Source organism: Oncorhynchus mykiss, chromosome 5 (genome assembly GCF_057628025.1).
Source record: "Oncorhynchus mykiss isolate SJ-2025 chromosome 5, ASM5762802v1, whole genome shotgun sequence".
In the NCBI taxonomy this organism is placed as follows: Eukaryota; Metazoa; Chordata; class Actinopteri; order Salmoniformes; family Salmonidae; genus Oncorhynchus; species Oncorhynchus mykiss.
In genome coordinates this window covers 42,010,448-42,035,629 of record NC_143026.1, presented here as the reverse complement: position 1 = coordinate 42,035,629, position 25,182 = coordinate 42,010,448, and the positions used below count along the sequence as shown (strand labels likewise).

General features: G+C 45.4%; 1 protein-coding gene and 1 long non-coding RNA gene across 2 annotated transcripts in view; both read left to right on the top strand.

Moving 5' to 3' along the window:
* Window positions 1-15,473, top strand: part of LOC110523854 (zinc finger SWIM domain-containing protein 6) — a 49,209-nt gene extending 33,736 nt beyond the window's left edge. Inside the window, exons 3-14 of the mRNA XM_036977550.2 lie at window positions 153-301; window positions 620-770; window positions 5,417-5,587; window positions 7,330-7,521; window positions 7,658-7,804; window positions 7,890-8,036; window positions 10,063-10,323; window positions 10,885-11,020; window positions 11,610-11,767; window positions 11,926-12,089; window positions 12,170-12,251; window positions 12,370-15,473. Coding sequence (XP_036833445.1) covers window positions 153-301; window positions 620-770; window positions 5,417-5,587; window positions 7,330-7,521; window positions 7,658-7,804; window positions 7,890-8,036; window positions 10,063-10,323; window positions 10,885-11,020; window positions 11,610-11,767; window positions 11,926-12,089; window positions 12,170-12,251; window positions 12,370-13,232 — 2,621 coding nt within the window. The 3' untranslated portion in view covers window positions 13,233-15,473. The remainder of the gene's footprint in view (window positions 1-152; window positions 302-619; window positions 771-5,416; window positions 5,588-7,329; window positions 7,522-7,657; window positions 7,805-7,889; window positions 8,037-10,062; window positions 10,324-10,884; window positions 11,021-11,609; window positions 11,768-11,925; window positions 12,090-12,169; window positions 12,252-12,369) is intronic.
* Window positions 15,474-15,968: 495 nt separating this feature from the next.
* Window positions 15,969-18,391, top strand: LOC110523855 (uncharacterized). Its single transcript, XR_002473496.3, has 3 exons — window positions 15,969-16,097; window positions 17,515-17,593; window positions 17,775-18,391. It is a non-coding gene; the product is annotated as an uncharacterized LOC110523855 (long non-coding RNA).
* Window positions 18,392-25,182: the final 6,791 nt, after the last annotated feature.

The window sequence follows — 25,182 nt, the reverse complement described above, 5'->3', positions numbered from 1 at the left end:
AAGCCGATATCATTGTGTTCATCTTGTTCTGTTTTTGTTTGTGACATAGAGCCCAGTGCTTTCATTGAACCATTTTCCATTTCTCAACCTAAACGATGAGCACTGCGTGTGTCTCAACTAACCTGTGTGTGTGTGTGTGTGTGTGTGCACAGGGGCCCCGGACCCCACGGCAGGGGCCAGTGTAGATGATGAGAACTGTTGGCACCTGGATGAGGAGCAGGTTCAGGAGCAGGTGAAACTCTTCCTCTCACAGGGAGGTTACCACGGCTCTGGGAAACAACTCAACCTTCTCTTCAGCAAGGTAACGCATACGCACACCAGGGTTGGGGTCAATTTTAGTTGAAGTGAGTCAATTCAGGAAGCAGAGTAAACTGACATTCCAATTCAATAATTGAAAAAAAGGGATTTTTTTCCCCAATGACTTCTTAATATATTGAAAAGTAGAAGATATATGTATTTCAAAATGTGTTTAATTTTTTGTATTTTAAATTAAAATCCTTTCCTGAATTGACTGCCCTCAATTTGAATTGACCCCTACCCTGTCACACACACACACACACACACACACACACCTTTGATGACCTCTCTCCCTCCCTCCCCCTCTCTCTTTCTCCTCTAGGTGAGAGAGATGTTGAAGATGCGTGACTCCAACGGTGCCAGAATGTTAACACTGATCACAGAACAGTTTATGGGCGACCCTCGCCTGGCTCTGTGGAGACAACAGGGAACCACCATGACTGACAAATACAGACAGCTGTGGGATGAGCTAGGTAAGAGACAACACACACAAAGTCACACAAGCGTGTGCACAAGGACAGACACCACTTGGACGGACTAGCCGTTCAAGAGAGACGCACACATATGACGGTCACTCAAGTGCTGCTATGATGACTGTTTGATTTGTGTGTTGGTCAGCTGTGTTAGACCTGTGTCTCCCTATGCTTTCTGATATGATGGCTGCTTGTATGCCGGTGTGTGTATGTGTGTATTGTATCAAATCAAATCAAATTTATTTGTCACATACACATGGTTAGCAGATGTTAATGCGAGTGTAGCGAAATGCTTGTGCTTCTAGTTCCGACAATGCAGTAATAACCAACGAGTGAACTAACCTAACAATTCCAAAACTACTACCTTATACACACGTGTAAAGGGATAAAGAATATGTACATAAAGATATATGAATGAGTGATGGTACAGAACGGCATAGGCAAGATGCAGTAGATGGTATCGAGTACAGTATATACATACGAGATGAGTAATGTAGGGTATGTAAACAAAGTGGCATAGTTTAAAGTGGCTAGTGATACATGTATTACATAAAGATGCAGTAGATGATATAGGGTACAGTATATACATATACATATGAGATGAGTAATGTAGGGTATTTCAACATTATATAAAGTGGCTAGTGATATATTTTTTACATCAATTTCCATCAATTTCCATTTTTAAAGTGGCTGGAGTTGAGTCAGTGTGTTGGCAGCAGCCACTCAATGTTAGTGTTGGCTGTTTAACAGACTGATGGCCTTGAGATAGAAGCTGTTTTTCAGTCTCTCTTTCCCTGCTTTGATGCACCTGTACTGACCTCGCCTGGATGATAGCGGGGTGAACAGGCAGTGGCTCGGGTGGTTGTTGTCCTTGATGATCTTTATTGCCTTCCTGTGACATCGGGTGGTGTAGGTGTCCTGGAGGGCAGGTAGTTTGTCCTGGAGGGCAGGTAGTTTGCCCCCGGTGATGCATTGTGCAGACCTCAGTACCCTCTGGAGAGCCTTACGGTTGTGGGCGGAGCAGTTGCCGTACCAGGCGGTGATACAGCCCGACAGGATGCTCTCTATTGTGCATCTGTAGAAGTTTGTGAGGTGCTTTTGGTGACAAGCCGAATTTCTTCAGCCTCCTGAGGTTGAAGAGGCGCTGCTGCGCCTTCTTCACGACGCTGTCTGTGGGTGGACCAATTCAGTTTGTCCGTGATGTGTACGCCGAGAAGCTTAACTTACTACCCTCTCCACTATTGTCCCGTCGATGTGGATAGGGGGGTGCTCCCTCTGCTATTTCCTGAAGTTCACAATCATCTCCTTTGTTTTGTTGACGTTGAGTGTAAGGTTATTTTCCTGACACCACACTCCGAGGGCCCTCACCTCCTCCCTGTAGGCCGTCTCATCATTGTTGGTAATCAAGCCTACCACTGTAGTGTCGTCCGCAAACTTGATGATTGAGTTGGAGGCATGCATGGCCACGCAGTCGTGGGTGAACAGGGAGTACAGGAGAGGGCTCAGAACGCACCCTTGTGGGGCCCCAGTGTTGAGGATCAGCGGGGTGGAGATGTTGTTACCTACCCTCACCACCTGGGGGCGGCCGTCAGGAAGTCCAGGACCCAGCTGCACAGGGCGGGTGACGAGTTTGGAGGGTACTATGGTGTTAAATGCTGAGCTGTAGTCGATGAACAGCATTCTCACATAGGTATTCCTCTTGTCCAGATGGGTTATGGCAGTGTGCAGTGTGGTTGCGATTGCGTCGTCTGTGGACCTATTTGGGCGGTAAGCACATTGGAGTGGGTCTAGGGTGTCAGGTAGGGTGGAGGTGATATGGTCCTTGACTAGTCTCTCAAAGCACTTCATGATGACGGAAGTGAGTGCTACGGGTCGCTAGTCGTTTAGCTCAGTTACCTTAGCTTTCTTGGGAACAGGGACAATGGTGGCCCTCTTGAAGCATGCGGGAACAGCAGACTGGGATAAGGATTGATTGAATATGTCCGTAAACACACCAGCCAGCTGGTCTGCGCATGCTCTGAGGACGCGGCTGGGGATGCCGTCTGGGCCTGCAGCCTTGCGAGGGTTAACACGTTTAAATGTTTTACTCACGTCGGCTGCAGTGAAGGAGAGTCTGCACATTTTGGTTGCGGGTGGTGTCAGTGGCACTGTATTGTCCTCAAAGCGGGCAAAGAAGTTATTTAGTCTGTCTGGGAGCAAGACATCCTGGTCTGCGACGGGGCTGGTTTTCTTTTTGTAATCCATGATTGACTGTAGACCCTGCCACATACCTCTTGTGTCTGAGCCGTTGAATTGCGACTCTACTTTGTCTCTATACTGACGCTTAGCTTGTTTGATTACCTTACGGAGGGAATAGCTACACTGTTTGTATTCGGTCATGTTTCCGGTCACCTTGCCCTGGTTAAAAGCAGTGGTTCGCGCTTTCAGTTTCACGCGAATGCTGTCATCAATCCACGGTTTCTGGTTTGGGAATGTTTTAATCGTTGCTATGGGTACGACATCGTCAATGCACTTTCTAATGAACTCGCTCACCGAATCAGCGTATTCATAAATGTTGTTGTCGGACGCAATGCGGAACATATCCCAATCCACGTGATCGAAGCAGTCTTGAAGCGTGGAATCAGATTGGTCGGACCAGCGTTGAACAGACCTAGTCAGTCTGTTATGTTTTGGGTATTATCTGTAGGTTGTGAGCTGGATGGTTTGTGAAATATATGCTTTTTACAGCCTAAAATGGATTCGGAGATTGTGAGTTGGGTATCTCTCTCTCTCTCTCTCTTTCTCTCTCTCAGAACAGATTAGATGTGGACTGAAGGCTCAGAGTAGGCCCATCAAAGGAAATAAAGGGAGGGATCGGGTGAAGTGTGTGTGTGTGTGTGTGTGTGTGTGTGTGTGTGTGTGTGTGTGTGTGTGTGTGTGTGTGTGTGTGTGTGTGTGTGTGTGTGTGTGTGTGTGTGTCAGGAGCTAAATCCATCTTGATGAGCCCAATATTGTTTTAATGAATGTGTGTGTTTGATCCTTTGTAGTCTGAGACAGCGGTTCCCATCTGGCTTAGGTTGGAGAGGGAGAAATATAGGCCACGCTTTCTCACTACTGACGTGTGTGTGTGTGCGCGTGTGTGTAAGCTCACAAGGCCATAATTTGCTCACTCACACACATGCCCATTCATTTATATTGACTCTTCACACCCCCACTCACATACAAGATGCTGCTACTCTGTTTATCTTATATGCTGTTGCCTAGTCCCCTTACCCCTATAGATATCTACCTCCCATAACTCCGTTATCCCTGCACACTGTAAACACTGTATTGGAACTGACCCTGTATATTGTATGCTTACTTACTTACTTATTGTGTGTTTCTTATTTCTCGTCTGTTTTTCCCCAGAGTATTACATTGTTATTGATGATTGCATTGTTGGGTTTTGAGACAAGGCATTAAAACTTGAAACTTCCATCTTCAAATGGTGTCAGCCAGCTAGCAAGTGATGAACAGTAGAACGTGCTTGTCGTTTATTTGTGTTGAATGTGTTTGTTCTGTGATCTCTGTCCTCTCCTCCTTTCCTTATCTATATCCTGTCATAATTGAACCACCACTGTGTGTGTGTGTGTGTGTGTGTGTGTGTGTGTGTGTGTGTGAACACTGAACAGTGCACTGTCCATATTCAGGATAAGCAGGAAAGCGAAACTGCAGCTTTCGGGATTATTCCATGTAATTGTGTAATTGGGGGAGACTCTAGACCCTAGCCTAGCAACGACATCCAATAGTAACCTACCCTAGCAACAAAATCCCATAACCACAACCCTGTTGTCATGGTAGTTGATTGTTGGAACTGTATTATATATCCCCCCCCAGTCTCTTTGTCTGTTTTGCTGGTTGTTTCTCTCTCTTTCTGTTTTAAGGGAAGTACATCTCTTATTTCTGTATAATTTGAATGCATTTTCACATTTTGAATGTTTTCCACGTATTGCCCTGCTTGCTGGATGCACCTTCTCCTCTCCTTTCTAAAATCTCCCCTTATTTATAATTTCTCTTTTATTTTCCTCTACTCCCCACCATTCTCTTCCCATCTCATCGCCAGTCTGTTGCTCCCTTCTCCTCTCTCTTCCCTCTCTTCTCTCGTCCCTCTTTTGTCCTTGAGGCCGTCCAAACAAAGACAGAGGATAAAACGACTCCTATCCCCACCCCCGTCTTCCTTCCCTCCTCCTGTTCTCATCCCCCTCTCCTCCTCCTCCTGTTCTCTCGCTTCACCTCTCTCTGCCTCCTCCTGTCTCGTTCTGTCATCTGTCCCCCTTTTCTGTTCTGTGTTCATTTTCCATCATTTTTCTCTTTACCCCTGTTTTTCGAGGCATATTTATTTTCACTCCTTCCGTCCCCCACTCTCCAGCTCTCTCTCCTTCCCTCACTCCCTTCATCCATACCCCATCTCCCTTTCAGCTCAGGCTTCAGGTAATCACAGTGTGTCACTAGAGTATCTGTGAGCGTGAGTGCGGCAGGCATGTGTTTATTGAATAGATAACAGTCAGACTGTTGATGCTCCGGAACATTTTAATGGCATCTATTTTTCCCTTTTTACAGAATCAAATTATATGATTCAAGGATGAACAACAATAACAGAAACATTGTGTGTGTGTGTGTGTGTGTAGGTGCCCTGTGGATGTGTATTGTGCTCAACCCCCACTGTAAGTCGGAGCAGAAGTGTGTGTGGCTGAGACAGCTGAGACGGTGGAACGGTGTTGACGTGTGTCCCTGGGAGGACGGAAACCACGGCAACGAACTGCCCAACCTCACACACGCACTGCCGCACGGCAACCCAGGTGAGAAAACACAGACACACACACACACACACACACACACACACACACACCTGACCAACACAGTGCCTCAGGGCCAACCCAAGTGGGAAAACACAGACACACACACCTGACCAACTCAGGGCCAACCCAAGTGGGAAAACACAGACACACACACCTGACCAACTCAGGGTCAACCCAAGTGGGAAAACACAGGCACAGAGACACACACACCTGACCAACACAGTGCCTCAGGGCCAACCCAAGTGGGAAAACACAGACACAGAGACACACACACCTGACCAACACAGTGCCTCAGGGTCAACCCAAGTGGGAAAACACAGACACAGAGACACACACACCTGACCAACACAGTGCCTCAAGGTCAACCCAAGTGGGAAAACACAGACACAGAGACACACACACCTGACCAACACAGTGCCTCAGGGCCAACCCAAGTGGGAAAACACAGGCACAGAGACACACACACCTGACCAACACAGTGCCTCAGGGCCAACCCAAGTGGGAAAACACAGACACACACACCTGACCAACTCAGGGCCAACCCAAGTGGGAAAACACAGACACACACACCTGACCAACTCAGGGCCAACCCAAGTGGGAAAACACAGACACACACACCTGACCAACTCAGGGTCAACCCAAGTGGGAAAACACAGGCACAGAGACACACACACCTGACCAACACAGTGCCTCAGGGCCAACCCAAGTGGGAAAACACAGACACAGAGACACACACACCTGACCAACACAGTGCCTCAAGGTCAACCCAAGTGGGAAAACACAGACACAGAGACACACACACCTGACCAACACAGTGCCTCAGGGCCAACCCAAGTGGGAAAACACAGACACAGAGACACACACACCTGACCAACACAGTGCCGCAGGGCCAACCCAAGTGGGAAAACACAGACACAGAGACACACACACCTGACCAACACAGTGCCGCAGGGCCAACCCAAGTGGGAAAACACAGACACAGAGACACACACACCTGACCAACACAGTGCCTCAGGGCCAACCCAAGTGGGAAAACACAGACACAGAGACACACACACCTGACCAACACAGTGCCTCAGGGCCAACCCAAGTGGGAAAACACAGACACAGAGACACACACACCTGACCAACACAGTGCCTCAGGGCCAACCCAAGTGGGAAAACACAGGCACAGAGACACACACACCTGACCAACACAGTGCCTCAGGGCCAACCCAAGTGGGAAAACACAGACACAGAGACACACACACCTGACCAACACAGTGCCTCAGGGCCAACCCAAGTGGGACCACCACACTAAGTTTGTGCGAGAAAAGCCACTTTCTTTTCATCAACTATTTCTCTATTTTCTCTCTGTTGATCTCTTTTTCTGTTTCTCCATCTGTCTACATGCCTTTTAATCAACTTTCTCTCGCTCCATGTCTCTGCCCTGCGAGCTGTTCTTATTACTTTCTGTGTGACTGATGGAATAAGCCCAATAACCCATGAGGGTTCCTCCAGCTACGGCTGCCCTCTGCTCCCCTTGTCTGTGCCTGAGCTAAATTAGAAAATATAAGCCCGTAAAAAAAATGTCTATCAGGCTTCTGAATAGGAACAGTGCAGTGAATGAGCATTTCATCCAGGTAGGTTTAGGTGGCCGATCAGAGACATGTTTTCAACGGAACATTGTCCTCTTCTTTCCCTCCCTCCCTCACCACCTCACCACCTCCCCTCCGTAATCACTCTTTCTCCCTCTCTCCCAGACTCGTCATCTCGTCCTCACAGGACAGTGTTTACGAGGGCCATCGAGGCCTGCGACCTGCACTGGCAGGACACGCACCTGCAGCGCATCATCACACATGACCTCTACACGCACTCACACGCACACTGTCACCACGACAACCATGGCAGTGCAGGGGCACTGTTCGACGCCCGTGGCTGGCCCCTCTGGCACGGTGAGTGTGTGTGTTTGTGTTGGCAGTGACGAATGCAAAGGAGGGCTAGATTTCTAAGACCCGTTTTTAGAAGAAGAAAAACAAGATTTAGAGTAGCATGGAAGTAACAGCCTCCCGCCCCGCCTCCCTCTCGCAGAGCACATCCCTACAGCGTGTGCGAGGGTGGATGCGCTGCGGTCACATGGTTATCCCAGGGAGGCCTTGCTGTTGGCCATCGCTATCGTCAACACTCTCATACGGCAGCAACAGAAACATCTTGAGCTCTTCCGCAGCCACAAAAAAGGTCTGTTTGAATTTGCATCTGTCTTAATTGGGTATTAAGTGTGTAAATGCAGAGTAATACCAGCGTGTGGTTTTGTCCTTTCCAGAGCTGCTCCATAAAGGCATGACATCTGTCACCAACATGGAGGGCTGGGTGGGACACCCCCTGGACCCTATAGGCACTCTGTTCAGCACCTTACTGGACACGGGACGGGGAGACGAGGAGGGGCGCAACGCCTTCCTAGACTTCTCAGGTAAATGCATGCACACTCTCGCTCTCGCTCTCTCTCCCTTTTCTGCATATTTTATGCATTTTAATTGGATCGTTTTTCCCCCCTGCGCCATCTTTTATTCATGAGCTGTGATTGGAGGATGGCTGAGGAACAATTAGTGATGTCATCAGTGATGATTGGGTGTGATTGGTTCTGTCAGATAGATACTTGCGTTCCATGGCCTTGGAAACTGCTCGTGTGTGTGTGTGTGTGTGTGTGTGTGTGTGTGTGTGTGTGTGTGTGTGTGTGTGTGTGTGTGTGTGTGTGTGTGTGTGTGGGGAAGTGATAATCCTCCTGGGGTTATGTCTGTGGGCCCATAGAGACATCATTAAGCTATTAGAATAAATGATGACCTCTCCCTGGAGAACACACACCCAGAAAGACCGCAGAGAGACGGAACATGCTAATAGATCAACACATAAGTCAATAAAGGAAATAGCGCATCTATACATTGATTGTGAAACCTTAAGATACACTACATGACCAAAATAATTGATCCCCCTTTGCTGCTATAACAGCCTCCACTCTTCTGGGAAGGCTTTCTACTAGATGTTGGGAAATTGTTGCGAGGACTTGCTTCCACTAGGCCACAATAGCATTTAGTGAGGTTGGGCACTAAGGTTGGGTGATTAGGCCTGGCTCGCAGTCGCCATTCCAATTCATCCCAAATGTGTTCTATGGGGTTGAGGTCAGGGCTCTGTGCAGGCCGGTCAAGTTCTTCCACACCGATCTCGACAAACCATTTCTGTATGGACCTCGCTTTGTGCACGGAGGCATTGCATTGCTGAAACAAGAAAGGGCCTTCCCCAAACTGTTGCCACAAAGTTGGAAGCTCAGAATCGTCTGGAATGTCATTGTATGCTGTAGCTTTAAGATTTCCCTTCACTGGAACTAAGGGGCCTAGCCCGAACCATGAAAAACAGCCCAAGACCATTATTCCTCATCCACCAAACTTTACCGTTTGCACTGTGCATTGGGGGAGGTAGCGTTCTCCTGGCATCCGCCAAACCCAGATTCGTCTGTCGGACTGCCAGATGGTGAAACGTGATTCATCATTCCAGGGAAGGCATTTCCACTGCTCCAGAGTCCAATGGCGCCAAGCTTTACACCACTCCAGCTGACGCTTGGCATTGCGCATGGTTATGGTGGGCTTGTGTGCGGCTGCTCTGCCATGGAAACCCATTTCATGAAGCTCCCGACAAACAGTTCTTGTGCTGACGTTGCTTCCAGAGGCAGTTTGGAACTCGGTTAGTGAGTGTTGCAACCGAGGACAGACGGTTTTTATGCGGTTCAGCACTCGGTGGTCCCGTTCTGTGAGCTTGTGTGGCCTACCACTTCGCGGCTGAGCCGTTATTGCTCCTAGACATTTCCACTTCACAATAACAGCACTTACAGTTGACCGGGGCAGCTCTAGCAGGGCAGAAATTTGATGAACTGACTTGTTAGAAACATGGCATCCTATGACGGTGCCACGTTGAATGTCACTGTGCTCTTCAGTACGGGCCATTCTACTGCCAATGTTTGTCTATGGAGATTGCATGGCTGTGTGCTCGATTTTATACACCTGTCAGCAACGGGTGTGGCTGAAATAGCTGAATCCACTAATTTGAGGGGGGGGGGGGTCCACTTACTTTTGTATAAATAGCCTACTTTGAAGGCCTTGGTTGAAATAGCAGTAATTTTGGTCCGGACTGTGGACCATAATCCATTGACTATTTGAGTCAAGTGGGTTAGTGCTGGGGTGGAACTAACACCTGGACACACAGTAGCTCTGCATGACTGAATTGAATGCTGTAGTTTCCTGGGGCAGCACAGAGCTATTGTCATGATAATGAGGGTTGAGTGACCGTATTGGTTCTGACACAGATTGAGCCACAGCCTTGCTGTTTCACTCGCTATTAGATTTGGTGACAACATTTCAAAGACATGCTGTTTTTAATGTGATCTCTCTTATTTTCTTCCTCTCTCTCTCTCTCCCGCTCTCTCTGTTTCCCCGTTCTCTCTCCAGGCTCTGTGAGTTCAGCCAAAAGGTCGGAGCCCCACCTCTTCCCAGCACAACGCTTACTGGACGATGGCCAATCGTTCGTAGCACTAGCTGTAGAGACGGCTCTGATCGGCTTAGGGCAACAGAGGGTGATGCCCGACGGCCTATATGCCCAGGAGAAGGTGTGTCGCAACGAAGAGCAGCTATTGGCCAAGCTCCAGGAAGTGGAACTGGACGACGCACTGGTCAAGATCTTCCGCAAGCAAGCAATCTTCCTGCTAGAGGGTGAGGGGTAGATGCACACACACACACACACACAGTCTTATTTAACTAACTTTGTGGGGACACACAATTGATTCCCTTTCAAAGTCCTATTTTCCCTAAACCCTAACCGTAACACTAAAACCTAACCCTAACTCCTAACTCCTAAACCTAACCTTGAACCCTAATTCTAACCTTAACCCTAAACCCTAACCGTAACACCAAAACCTAACCCTAACTCCTAACTCCTAAACCTAACCTTGAACCCTAATTCTAACCTTAACCCTAAACCCTAACCGTAACACCAAAACCTAACCCTAACTCCTAAACCTAACCTTGAACCCTAATTCTAACCTTAACCCTAAACCCATTAGAAATAGCCTTTTTCGCTGTTGGTCTAATTACTATTTACTAATGATTTAGAAATATAACGTTTTAATGCCAGTATATTCTGGTCCCCACAAGTATAGTTAAGCATATCTACACACACATCCGTCGCTCTCGCTAATCTCTATCTTTCTAATCTCTCTTTAGTCGAATCTATCTATCTAATATATCTATGCCTGTATTCTCTGTCTCCCGTAGCTGGTCCATACAGTGGTCTAGGAGAGTTGCTCTACAGAGAGAGCGTTCCCATGCATACCTTTGCCAAGTATCTCTTCACCTCCCTACTACCTCACGACACAGAACTGGCGTACAAAATTGCACTGAGAGCCATGAGGTAAGTACACACACAAACATATCTCACATAACTTATTTTCTTTGCACTTCAGTAAATAGTTTATGCCCAGAAAGAACATCAGGGAAGATCAGATAAAAAGGGAGGTCAGCCTCCTTTTGAGACTCAAGTGATGTATGTATGTGTGTGTGAGGCGTGGAGCTGTCCTGGGTGCTGTTTAATCACAACGCTGCCTTTTGCTGGAATCCTTGTTAAATAATTCAACAGCATTGAAAATTAGTTTTGGAGAGTGTTTGAATAATAAATATACAGTAATATATATGACGTTGAGTTTCTTTCTGACTGCTGAGAGGCTTATGAAACCTTTGGAACTTCATTTCATTCTGCCCAAATTAAACTCCTTAGATTTTTAATGTATTGAAATCTTTTTTTTTTTGTGTGTGTGTTTTTTTCGGTCTCATATATACTGGCATTACAATGTTCTATTCTAAATCGTTTTTACTCATCTCCGCTTTAACAGAAGCACGGAATATTTCCATAAGCCTTAGAAGACATCTTAAAGGCCCATACATCCTTATCAAAGCAATACATAAAGGGTCAATATCAGTATATTAAATATGTGTGTCTTTAGGTTACCGGTCCTGGAATCCATGGCTCCATCAGGTGATCTGTCCAGACCTCACCATATAGTGTCAATGGTCCCTAATCGCTACCCTCGCTGGTTCACTCTGTCTCACATAGAGTCACAACAATGTGAACTGGCCTCCACCATGCTCACCGCAGCCAAAGGTAAACACACATACACACACACACACACATACTGTATGTACGAGCACACACACACTACAAACGCACACTCACATACACTCACATGCTCAAACAATTAATGTTTCTGATATTTTTTGCAAATAGGTTGTTTTAAATGTTGTTTTTTTTTGTCTTCTCAGGCGACGGGCGTAAGTTAGAAACGGTGTTAGAGTCCATCCAGAAGAACATCCACTCCTCGTCTCACATCTTCAAACTGGCTCAGGACGCCTTCAAGATTGCTACTCTGATGGACAGTCTACCGGACATCACACTGCTCAAGGTCTCACTGGAGCTGGGTCTTCAGGTAACACACACGTCCACAGTAAACACACACACACTCACACACACCTCCCTAACCTGAACCTGCTCCCCTCTCCCCTGAAGGTGATGAGAATGACTCTGTCCACGTTGAACTGGAGGAGGAGAGAGATGGTACGGTGGCTTGTCACCTGTGCCACAGAAGTTGGTGAGTTACTCCTCTAAGGATGTTTTGCGTAATGTGTGTCGGGGTGTATGAGTGATGTACTGCATGTGTGTGTCAAATATATATTTCCACAAACTAACCACCCTCTCCCCTGCTGTAGGCGTGTATGCGTTGGATAGCATCATGCAGAGTTGGTTCACCCTGTTCACCCCGACCGAGGCCACAAGCATCGTTGCCACCACCGTCATGTCCAACACCACCATCGTCCGCCTGCACCTGGACTGTCACCAGCAGGAGAACCTGGCCTCCTCCGCCCGGACCCTGGCCCTGCAGTGTACCATGAAGGACCCCCAGAACTGTGCCCTCTCCGCCCTCACGCTCTGCGAGAAAGACCACATCGCCTTCGAGACGGCCTACCAGATCGTCCTGGACGCGGCCGTCACAGGGATGAGCTACACACAGCTGTTCACGATAGCCAGGTACATGGAGCACAGAGGATATCCCATGAGGGCTTACAAGCTGGCCACGCTAGCCATGGCCCACCTTAACCTCAGCTACAACCAGGACACCCACCCGGCTATCAACGACGTGCTGTGGGCCTGCGCTCTGAGCCACTCTCTGGGGAAGAACGAGCTGACTGCCGTCATCCCCCTGGTGGTGAAGAGCGTGAAGTGCGCCACTGTACTGTCAGACATTTTGAGACGGTGCACGTTGACCACGCCGGGCATGGTGGCGCTGCACAGCCGCAGGAACTCTGGGAAGCTGATGTCGCTGGACAAGGCGCCGCTCAGGCAGCTGCTGGACGCCACTATCGGGGCCTACATCAACACCACGCACTCTCGCCTCACGCACATCAGCCCACGCCACTACAGCGAGTTCATAGAGTTCCTCAGTAAGGCCAGAGAGACGTTCCTCATGGCCCAGGACGGACACATCCAGTTTACCCAGTTCATAGACAACCTTAAACAGATCTACAAGGGCAAGAAGAAACTCATGATGCTCGTACGGGAGAGGTTCGGTTGACGAAAGACTAAACGTCAAAAAAAAACTATTGTGATTGGTCGACGACGGATCTATTGAGGTGAAGAGATGGAGAGCGATCACGCCCCCTTTTACTTGATCCCGCCTTTGTATCCTTTTGGAAAAAACGGAAAACGGAAAGAAAAAACAGAAAACAAGAAAAATGAAACGACTAAAAACAAACAATAAAAAAGCCACATCGGTATTAATGTGTATATAGACCCTATTTAGTTCACAAACAAACAAAAAAAGAACATTTGTTGAGGAAGTGTGTGTGTGTGTGTGTGTGTGTGTGTGTGTGTGTGTGTGTGTGTGTGTGTGTGTGTGTGTGTGTGTCTTTATATGTATGAAGGAGAGTGTGAGAGAGAGAGAGAGAGAACTAAAAATACAATCTTTTGGTTTCCACTGAGTATATGTTGTCCAGTGGCGAGATGTCCTCATAGCACTCCTGTTCCCCTTCTGTTGAAAGCTCACAGAGACAAACACGGCTTAAACCAAACGGAGCAACTCCATCAGACGTGACAAGTACCTCGTACGGACCCAGCTTTACTCCCCCCTTGTCCTCACCCCTCCCTCCCCACTCAGTGTAGTCAAAGTGTGCAACCGGTAGAAGTAAAAGAACAACACAAACAAACAGTTCACATTTCTTGTTTTTCCTTTTATTTACTGTTTTTGTTTCTTGAGTAACAGTGATCACCAACTCCAGTCTGACTGTCTGCCATGGCTTTGCAGTGTTGTTCACCCTGATGCTACACACACACACACACACACACACACACACTAAACAAGCAAATAAACACAGAAAAACACACCCACACTCAGAAACACTGTAAACACACCCTTGCAGAAAACACACACTTATACTGTCATAGTGCTTGCGCTTGTGGAAACTTAGCAACTGTCAACATACATTCTCAGGGATTTCTCTAAAAAAAAAGGAAAGTGAAAAAAGAAAGAGTGAGAGCATTTTATTGTACTGTGTATATATAATAGTATATGTCTGAATAGTGAAAAACAAATGTATACGTTAACTAATTTATAAATAATATTCTATGTAATGCAAAATACTTGAAGCTGCAGTACCTTGGTTTTTATAGCAAAAACATATCAGAAGGACAATTCAAATGTGTCGCCTTGCGTTGCATCATCAGGGGCCAGGACAAAGGTCAAAGGTTAGGGGTCACTTCAGTAGGACTGTTAGCTGGGTGACCCCTGCCGAGACAGACAGACTGACACCCACTGGACTGCTTGACAGGAACTGACTGTTTGCAAAACAGGACATGGATGTTGTATTTTGTATGGACCAGCAAAATATATATATCCTCCAGTTGTAGACACAGTTTCATTGGGCACCGCAGAAGAAGAGGAAAGAGAGAGACTTCCCAGGAGCCAGATCAGTGAGCCTTAGCGTTACAGATGTAGAACAAGGGCCCAGTGCCTATGAAGCCGTCAAATGTAGATCTGACAAAACCCCTGACTCTTTACTAATAATCAGCGTAGAAATTTGGCCTGACCACGCCTCGTGTCTCCTTCCGCAGTGATCAAGTTACAAAAAAGAAGCTCCATTATATGCACAACAACCAACCAACAACATGTACATGCCTCCACAACCAACCAACATGTACAACATGCCTCTTCTGCTGACTCCCTGACTTTGTGCAGGACAGAAAGTTGCTATGTAGGTCTTGACTGTTCCAACTTTTTTTTAACGATTTTTGTTATTTATGTTTCTCTCTTTTTGAATTTTTCAAATTTCTCTCTAGAATTCCTCAACGAGAACAGCCTTCTTTCTTGCCTTGTCTTAATGCTTTAAAACAACCAAACGGGAGTTCTAACTACCAAACTTCGTTCATTAAATTTAAAGCCAACCAACTTTGGTTACAACTTTTAGTGTCTTTAATTTTTAGCTGAATGGTTTTGTGTTCAGTGCTTTGAAAATCCCTTCTCCTCTGTTTGTTTTTGGGGTGCAGAAACGTTGTCTAGTGTCTCATGTCCCCTCCTCCCCTAGAGGTTTGTCCGTAGTTCCTTTGTCCAGAGGCGCAAATATAATTCATATTCCATTTTATTTATTATGATAGGTAAACGATTGTACTTCTTCAACAGTGTCAGCATTGCTCATGAAGTTGAAATTCAGATTTGATACACCGATATCAATTTATTTATGTAACTAAATCACTGTTTTATAAACTTGTTAATGATTCAACTTTTTTTTTTGTTTTAATTAAAATTAGTTTTTTGAGAGGAGACCTTGTGTGGTGTTTGTTTTTTCTAGTTCTGCTATTTTTATGCTGCGTCATCAGTTGAGAAACGTTATGTTTGGGTTTTACTTTCTTTTATCCAAGAATGTAAACCCTGGAACGCGTCTGGAAAATAATGAATCCACTGAGAGTAGTAGTAAAAAGGAAGTCAAGTTCCCCCCCCCCCTGCACGTCTGTTTCCCAGAAACAGTCTTATAGTCGTTGTGTTTGGTGTATTTAGGCGGTATTCCAAGTGTTCTGTTCTTTATCATTCCTGGTATTCTCGAGATGTTTATAATACTCAAGAGTCGATGTTCAGGCCATCCATACGAAGGAATTCCCCTCGACCAAACCCACAAATTCGGGAGAACAAACAGCCATTTTTCTTTGACCCCAATTGTAAAAGAGCCAACTTCATCGTCAGTGTTTAGTTATACAAAAATACGCCAAAAAACTGTTGTGCTGTTCAATCTACATGTAACCAGGTCAAAAATCTTAATATACAGTTCACAGTGTTCCACGTAGGGAAATAGATTCTGTGAGAAGAGCCATGTGGCTTCAGGCTATTCCGTGTGGGACGTGGGGACCCGGTGTCCAAGTAGCTATGTGTGTGGAAAACATTTCTTCACAGGTAATGCATTTTACTTGTGTGAGTATAGTCCGTTTGTAACTCCACTCACTACTTATAGCTGTATAGTCCGTTTGTTTGTGTCGTTGGTCTTGGCTAGCTTAATGTTCCGGTCGGTATCTAGCTAGGTAGCACACTACTCGTGTGGCTGTTAGCGCTGCTATGAAAAGGGCATGAGGGAAGCCCCACAATATTATGTTTTTCAAACTATTGAGAATACTCGGGAGCAGGCAATGTTTAAAAGTCATCTTTAAACATGTTGTACTTTTGAATTCCACAGAATCATCTGGACTGTAACGTTTACATCCCTCTACAGTCCCGGTCGGTTTTAGGAGAAAACAACCTGTGGCTACCTAGGTTACCCAATTGTCTCACAGCAACAACTTTAACTTTTTCAAACACAATTTTCTTGTTGTCTGCTTGTTTCATTAAATTACAAAAGCAGTATTTCCCCTAGATCTTTTATTATTTTTTTTACAGGCAGACGCAAAGTCCCCCTTTTAGTTTCCTTGGTTAGATGACTAAATGAAGTGGGGTATTCCTTCCTCTTCCTATCTCTTATCGTCAACGGCAACCAGGGTGACTGTAGACTGGACAGGAAATTCTAGTTGGAACCACAGAAGGAGGGGGGTGGAGGAACAGGAACAGCCCCAGATGATTCCAAACATTACTTTTGACAATGTTTTGTCCCCCCGATAGCCGTTCCATAACAAGTCAACCTGCGCTGTTTGAATTTACTACATGTGAAGTGTTTTTAACAGAACAGACCGCAGTAAATCCCCAAGCTAACAATGAACCATACTCAACAGGAACCAGGTAAAATGGTCAGAGTTAAGGGGTTGAGATTAAGCCTGTATATCTCTGCCTTCGTTTGTATTTGGGAAGCAAGATAAGACTCCCTAACACACAATATTATATAGATTTATTCCAAGAGATAGTGTTCCCTGAAGTCTATTTGGGGTTGTTACTTGTACACTGCATGATCGCCCCAACACTTAGCTTCTAGAAGAATGTTAGAGAAACTGAGACTGGGTGTTCTCATGCCAACATCTGAAAATTGCCTGCACACACACACACACACACACACACACACACACTCTCTCTCTGCTCTCTCATGTACACACATACACACCTTGAATGGTACAGTATCTCCTGTATAAATAGCCTGGCAGTGGGGAGTCTCTGTAACCCCATCGGTGTACCTGGCTCCAAAGATAAGCTGGGACACACACACACACAAACACATCCTGGCTGAACCAGACCACTATCCTGTTCTCGTTCCCAGATTCCCAGTCCATCTGGGACGGGAATGTTCTCTCTACTTCTCTCTCTTCTCCAGTCTGTCTTTCTTTATCTCTCTCGTCTCGCCCTCTCTCCTCTTATTTTGCTCTCTCTCTCCTCTTTCTCATTTTCTTTCCAGATTTCTGTTCTCTCATTACCTCTGGAAGAACAAACTGTTACAGCCTCGACCAGAGAGAAGTCTGTGTTTTACAGCTGAGGTAATATCACCACCCACCTCCTCAGTACTGAGAACTAATCTGTTTCACAATCTATTTCTGGGGGATCCTGAAGGAGCCCACATTTTTGTTCCAGCCCAGCACTAACTCATCTCATCCAATTGGTTAATATCCTGTGTTTGCCATCACACCCATCAATCACTCCCCATCCTGTCTCTCATAGCGACGCGTCTCCTTCCTGCTCCAGCAACAGCTGGTCAGAGAGATCAGTCTGTCAAGGGACAACTTTATACTACACCTTTACCACACCACAGAGACTGTCCAGACGCCAGAGGAAAGAGACTCGGTATCCATTTCAGTCCAACGGCCACAGCACTGGTGGATGTCTGCATTCCACTTCCTGTCTTGTAAAAGCCCTGTGTGGATAGACATCTCTTGCTCTGTGATTTGTTGCACGGGTGGTAGACTTTGATCCGTTATCAGGAGACAGGCAGCAGGCCCTTAAACACACAACATTCTAGAAGGAGGTCAAAGAGCATATTAGCAAAGGTGAAATGGAGCCTCGACTGCTAGACTGGTACCTCCGTTACTGGAGCTCTGCTGCTTGTTCAGACAGTTGTTTGTTTGTACAACGTGGCTGTTGGTATGTTACCTTCTTTCAATAATCCCTCCCAACAAAGGCATTATCTGACCTTGACCGTTCTTATGGGATACTGCAGGTAGAAAAGAGAAGCTGTTCTAATCTTGTTCTAAGCATGTACCACTAGGAGCTTAGAGCAATTTTACATGCCAGCAACAAAAAACAACATTAAAAGCAGCATATTCGATGATTGTTCAAAAGTGTGATTTTTTGTCATTTAATATGGATTATTTATTTTTTTTATCAATGGGCTTAGTTTGCTTGACCCAAATGCTTTGATTCTACCTATGTTATTCCCACAATTCTCACCTCCATATTCTAAAGTGGTATTGTCCGATTGACGCACTCGCTTTAGAGCGTGGCTACTGCTTGTGATTCCTGTCTGTGTGTATAAAAGGATCTGCATTGTGTTTGGTCTATGTTCACTCAAATCAATCTTGTGAACTCTTCACATTTGTGAATGCTTGGGTAGAGCTCCTTCTCTGCTCCTGTAGTTTAAACCTTCATAGTTCTCCTGGTACAACGACAACACGGCTTACTCTCTAATCAATGTCTCGCTCCTTCTAAGGATGGATTTGAGCTTCCTTTATTCCTTCATTTCTAAGAGTGTTCTTGTCATGGTACAGGAGAATGGTCACAAGGTCAATCAATTGCTGGTTAGGTGTGGAAGACCTGTGTCCTGGATGTCACATTTTCCCACTTAGTTACACAAAAGTTTTAAGTAGTTTAGTTTAGGTACATAACTGAGGTTAGGATTCAACCCTGAAAAAAGTACTTAAACCCGCAAACCCCTGAAGTAATGAGTTGAGTTGTACTTCCCTTCCTCCCATCCCTCTCTCCCAGAAGGGAGGGAAGAAATATGGCGCTGGACAAAGCACCTTGGTGGAGATTAGACTGCACCAACCATCCATCACACTCCGGGCCGGTCCTTGGAATATATTATGTCCTGATAATCTGATTGTGCATGTCAATGAACGATGCTGCAGAATTCCCCTCCTGTCCTTAGTACCCCCATTATTTGTAGGGTGGCTCAAGATTGACATTGGCCTTAACCGCAGATCTAGGATCAGATTCCCTTACCCACAACCCTAACCATTAGGTAGATGGGGGGGGGGGACGACATCTGACCCTGTATCAGTGGTGAGCGGCAGAGTCTACATACTGCTGTTTAGTGTGTATGTGTTGAATAGAGAGACGTAATGTTTCTGCAGCCTTCCTTATAATCCTCGTCAGAGCCGGGAGCGACGCCATCCTATTCACAATCCCATTGGCTTAATGCACCGTGTCCGTCATGCTAATTTATGTCATTAGATGTGGTGGTACTAGGCTGTGTTAAGTCTTCACAGACACACACACACACCTCACCATCAGACACAGTATGTAAACAAAGAACCAGTGAGAGAACATGAGAGGATTGGTTTATTCGGATCCACATTCGCGTTTGCAGAAGGAGCAGCTATTCTTCCGGGGGTCCACAAAAAACATGACAAGTAACAAAATGCTGGTATTTTTGGTATTTTATCAGGATCCAAAAGCAGCAGCTACTTTTCCTGAGGTCCACAAAAAACCTGAAACATAATACAGAATGACGGGGAGAGGCGTTGTGCCGCGAGGTGTTGCTTTATCTGGGTTTTTTGCAACCAGGTTTGCTGTTTATTTGAGCAATATGAGATGGAAGTTCCATGTAATAAGGGCTCTATATAATACTGTAAGATTTCTTGAATTTGTTCTGGATTTGGGGACTGTGGAAAGACCCCTGGTGGGATAAGTGTGTGTGTAAGTTGACTATTAATGTTTCTTATAAAAAGAAGTGATGCAGTCAGTCTCTCCTCAACTCTTAGCCAAAAGAGACTGGCATGCATAGTATTTATATCAGTCATCTGATTACAGTGAAGAGCAGAACGTGCCGCTCTGTTCTGGGCCAGCTGCAGCTTAACTAGGTCTTTACTTGCAGCACTGGACCACATGACTGGACAATAATCAAGATTAGACAAAACTAGAGCCTGCAGAACTTGCTTTTTTGGAGTGTGGTGTCAAAAAAGCAGAGCATCTCTTTATTACAGCTAGACCTCTCCCCATCTTTACAACCATTGAATCTATATGTTTTGACCATGACTGTTAACAATCTAAGGTAACGCCAAGTAATTTAGTCTCCTCAACTTGTTCAACAGCCACACCATTCATTACCAGATTCAGCTGAGGTCTAGAACTTAGGGAATAATTTGTACCAAATACAATGCGCTTAGTTTTAAAGATGTTTAGGACCAGTTTATTACTGGCCACCCATTCCAAAACAGACTGCAACTCTTGGTTAAGGGTTTCAGTGACTTCATTAGCTGGTGTTGCTGATGGTTGAATCATCCCCTTACATGGACATACGTGCTTTGTTTAATGCCAGTGACAGGTCATTGGTAAAAATAGAAAAGAGTAGAGGGCCGACTGGTACACCCCACTTTACATGTTTGACATTAGAGAAGCTTCCATTAAAGAAACCCCTCGGTTCTTTTAGATAGATAGTTCTGAATCCACTATATGGCAGAGGTTGAAATGCCATAACATACATGTTTTTTCAACAACAATGACAGTCAATTTCAAATACAACTATATACAAACAATCAAATACATAAATAGTACATACAATACAACAACAAAAATAGTGTTAGGCGAAGCAGTTCATCTCCCGTCAACCCTCAACCAGGAAAGACTGGCATGCATCTTGTTGATCTTAGTTAGTTTGGCTAAGTCTGCAATTGACAAGACCAGAGCCTGAACAACCAGTACGGTTGATATTTGTGTCAAAAACACGCAACAACTTTGTCAATATGACTAGACCGTGATAATTGACCTTCCAATGTTTTACCTCTGAGTTTAGCTTCCTCAACCTGCTCAATGGCCACACCCTTTATACACAACTCCAGCTGAGGTTTAGGCCTTAGAGAATGTTTTCAACCCAATACAATGCTTTCATTTTAGATGAACTTAAGACCAGTTTATTATTAATCACCCATTCGGATACTGACTGCAACTCCTTATCAGTGAGCTCACTGGCTTTGGGTGCTGACATGAAGTGTGAAATCATCCGCAGTGCATAGTCATTCTAGCTTTGTGTCAGACCAGTGGCAAATCATTAGTAAAAATAGAGAAGAGGAACTTTTCAAAGCAACTGCTCTGAGGGACACCACACGGTACATATCTGATGTTAGAGAAGCTTCCATTGAAGAACACTCTGGGTTCTATTGGATAAATACCTATCCAACCCTGTGATGGCAGGTGCTGAAAAGCCATAGCAAGTGAGTTTCTTCGACAACAATTTATGATCAGTAACATCAAAGGCTGCCCTGAAATCTAACAATACAGCTCACACTATCCTCTTATTGGTGTTATTGTTTAACCAATCATCTGTCTGAGTCAGTGCAGTATCCAATCATCTGTCTGAGTGAGTGGCCTTCTCTAAATGCATGCTGAAAGTCAGTAGTTAATTTGTTCTCTGAAAAATAGCATTGTATTTGGTTAAACACAATTCTCTCCATCAGTTTACTAAGAAAAGGTGGCGAACTGATTGGGCGGCTTTTAGATCCGGTAAACTGTGGCGACGCACGCCTCCAACTCAATCATCAAGTTTGCGGACGACACAACAGTGGTAGGCTTGATTACCAACAACGATGAGACGGCCTACAGGGAGGAGGTGAGGGCCCTCGGAGTGTGGTGTCAGGAAAATAACCTCACACTCAACGTCAACAAAACTAAGGAGATGATTGTGGACTTCAGGAAACAGCAGAGGGAACACCCCCCTATCCACATCGATGGAACAGTAGTGGAGAGGGTAGCAAGTTTTAAGTTCCTCGGCATACACATCACAGACAAACTGAATTGGTCCACTCACACAGACAGCATCGTGAAGAAGGCGCAGCAGCGCCTCTTCAACCTCAGGAGGCTGAAGAAATTCGGCTTGTCACCAAAAGCACTCACAAACTTCTACAGATGCACAATCGAGAGCATCCTGGCGGGCTGTATCACCGCCTGGTATGGCAACTGCACCGCCCTCAACCGTAAGGCTCTCCAGAGGGTAGTGAGGTCTGCACAACGCATCACCGGGGGCAAACTACCTGCCCACCAGGACACCTACACCACCCGATGTCACAGGAAGGCCATAAAGATCATCAAGGACATCAACCACCCGAGCCACTGCCTGTTCACCCCGCTATCATCCAGAAGGCGAGGTCAGTACAGGTGCATCAAAGCTGGGACCGAGAGACTGAAAAACAGCTTCTATCTCAAGGCCATCAGACTGTTAAACAGCCACCACTAACACTGAGTGGCTGCTGCCAACACACTGACACTGACTCAACTCCAGCCACTTTAATAATGGGAATTGATGGGAAATGATGTAAATATATCACTAGCCACTTTAAACAATGCTACCTTATATAAATGTTACTTACCCTACATTATTCATCTCATATGCATACGTATATACTGTACTCTATATCATCGACTGTATCCTTATGTAATACATGTATCACTAGCCACTTTAAACTATGCCACTTTGTTTACATACTCATCTCATTTGTACATACTGTACCCGATACCATCTACTGTATCTTGCCTATGCTACTCTGTACCATCACTCATTCATATATCCTTATGTGCATATTCTTTATCCCCTTACACTGTGTACAAGACAGTAGTTTTGGAATTGTTAGTTAGATTACTTGTTATTACTGCATTGTCGGAACTAGAAGCACAAGCATTTCGCTACACTCGCATTAACATCTGCTAACCATGTGTATGTGACAAATAAAATTTGATTTGATTTGAGTTTGATTTGATTTGATTTGTAAAGGGTGCTTTACAACTTTTAGGCAGCGGAATTACTTTAGCTTCCGTCTACGTCTGTGGACCCACACTCCTTTAGGCTTTGGTTAAAGATCTAGCAAATAATGGTGGAAATAGAGTCTGCTACCATTCTCAACAGTTTCCCATCAAGGTGGTCTACAAGGTGGTCTATCAAGCCACTACAAGGTGGTCTATAACAATACTTTTTTTTCACCTCTCCCACACAAACTTGACCAAATTCAAAACAGCAATCCTTCACTTTCATTATTAGATCTTTAACACAAAAATATGATGGTTCACTGTTCAATGTTGTCATTTCACTTGAGATTTTCCATTTTACGAGTAAAATAGTCAGGGGTGCAACTTTGGTTTTAGAAGTGGGGGGGATATAACCTGGCAGGGGTTAATGACATTTTTAGGTTCATTTTGTGGCCACTTATTGTAAATAAGAATAGAATATGTTTCTAAACACTTCTAAATGAATGTGGACGCTACCATGCTTACGGATAATCCTGAATGAATCGGGAATAATGATGAGTGAGAAAGTTATTGATGCACAAATATCATACCCCCACAAAAACGCTAACCTCCCCTGCCATTGTAATGTTGAGGTCAGCACGTCTTGGGGGTATGATATTTGTGCGTCTAACTTTCTCACTCAAATCAAATCAAATCAAATTTTATTTGTCACATACACATGGTTAGCAGATGTTAATGCGAGTGTAGCGAAATGCTTGTGCTTCTAGTTCCGACAATGCAGTAATAACAAGTAATCTAACTAACAATTCCAAAACTACTGTCTTGTACACAGTGTAAGGGGATAAAGAATATGTACATAAGGATATATGAATGAGTGATGGTACAGAGCAGCATAGGCAAGATACAGTAGATGGTATCGAGTACAGTATGTACAAATGAGATGAGTATGTAAACAAAGTGGCATAGTTTAAAGTGGCTAGTGATACATGTATTACATAAGGATACAGTCGATGATATAGAGTACAGTATATACGTATGCATATGAGATGAATAATGTAGGGTAAGTAACATTATATAAGGTAGCATTGTTTAAAGTGGCTAGTGATATATTTACATAATTTCCCATCAATTCCCATTATTAAAGTGGCTGGAGTTGAGTCAGTGTCAGCGTGTTGGCAGCCGCCACTCAGTGTTAGTGGTGGCTGTTTAACAGTCTGATGGCCTTGAGATAGAAGCTGTTTTTCAGTCTCTCGGTCCCAGCTTTGATGCACCTGTACTGACCTCGCCTTCTGGATGATAGCGGGGTGAACAGGCAGTGGCTCGGGTGGTTGATGTCCTTGATGATCTTTATGGCCTTCCTGTGACATCGGGTGGTGTAGGTGTCCTGGAGGGCAGGTAGTTTGCCCCCGGTGATGCGTTGTGCAGACCTCACTACCCTCTGGAGAGCCTTACGGTTGAGGGCGGTGCAGTTGCCATACCAGGCGGTGATACAGCCCGCCAGGATGCTCTCGATTGTGCATCTGTAGAAGTTTGTGAGTGCTTTTGGTGACAAGCCGAATTTCTTCAGCCTCCTGAGGTTGAAGAGGCGCTGCTGCGCCTTCTTCACGATGCTGTCTGTGTGAGTGGACCAATTCAGTTTGTCTGTGATGTGTATGCCGAGGAACTTAAAACTTGCTACCCTCTCCACTACTGTTCCATCGATGTGGATAGGGGGGTGTTCCCTCTGCTGTTTCCTGAAGTCCACAATCATCTCCTTAGTTTTGTTGACGTTGAGTGTGAGGTTATTTTCCTGACACCACACTCCGAGGGCCCTCACCTCCTCGGCCCGTCAGGAAGTCCAGTACCCAGTTGCACAGGGCGGGGTCGAGACCCAGGGTCTCGAGCTTGATGACGAGCTTGGAGGGTACTATGGTGTTGAATGCCGAGCTGTAGTCGATGAACAGCATTCTCACATAGGTATTCCTCTTGTCCAGATGGGTTAGGGCAGTGTGCAGTGTGGTTGAGATTGCATCGTCTGTGGACCTATTTGGGCGGTAAGCAAATTGGAGTGGGTCTAGGGTGTCAGGTAGGGTGGAGGTGATATGGTCCTTGACTAGTCTCTCAAAGCACTTCATGATGACGGATGTGAGTGCTACGGGGCGGTAGTCGTTTAGCTCAGTTACCTTAGCTTTCTTGG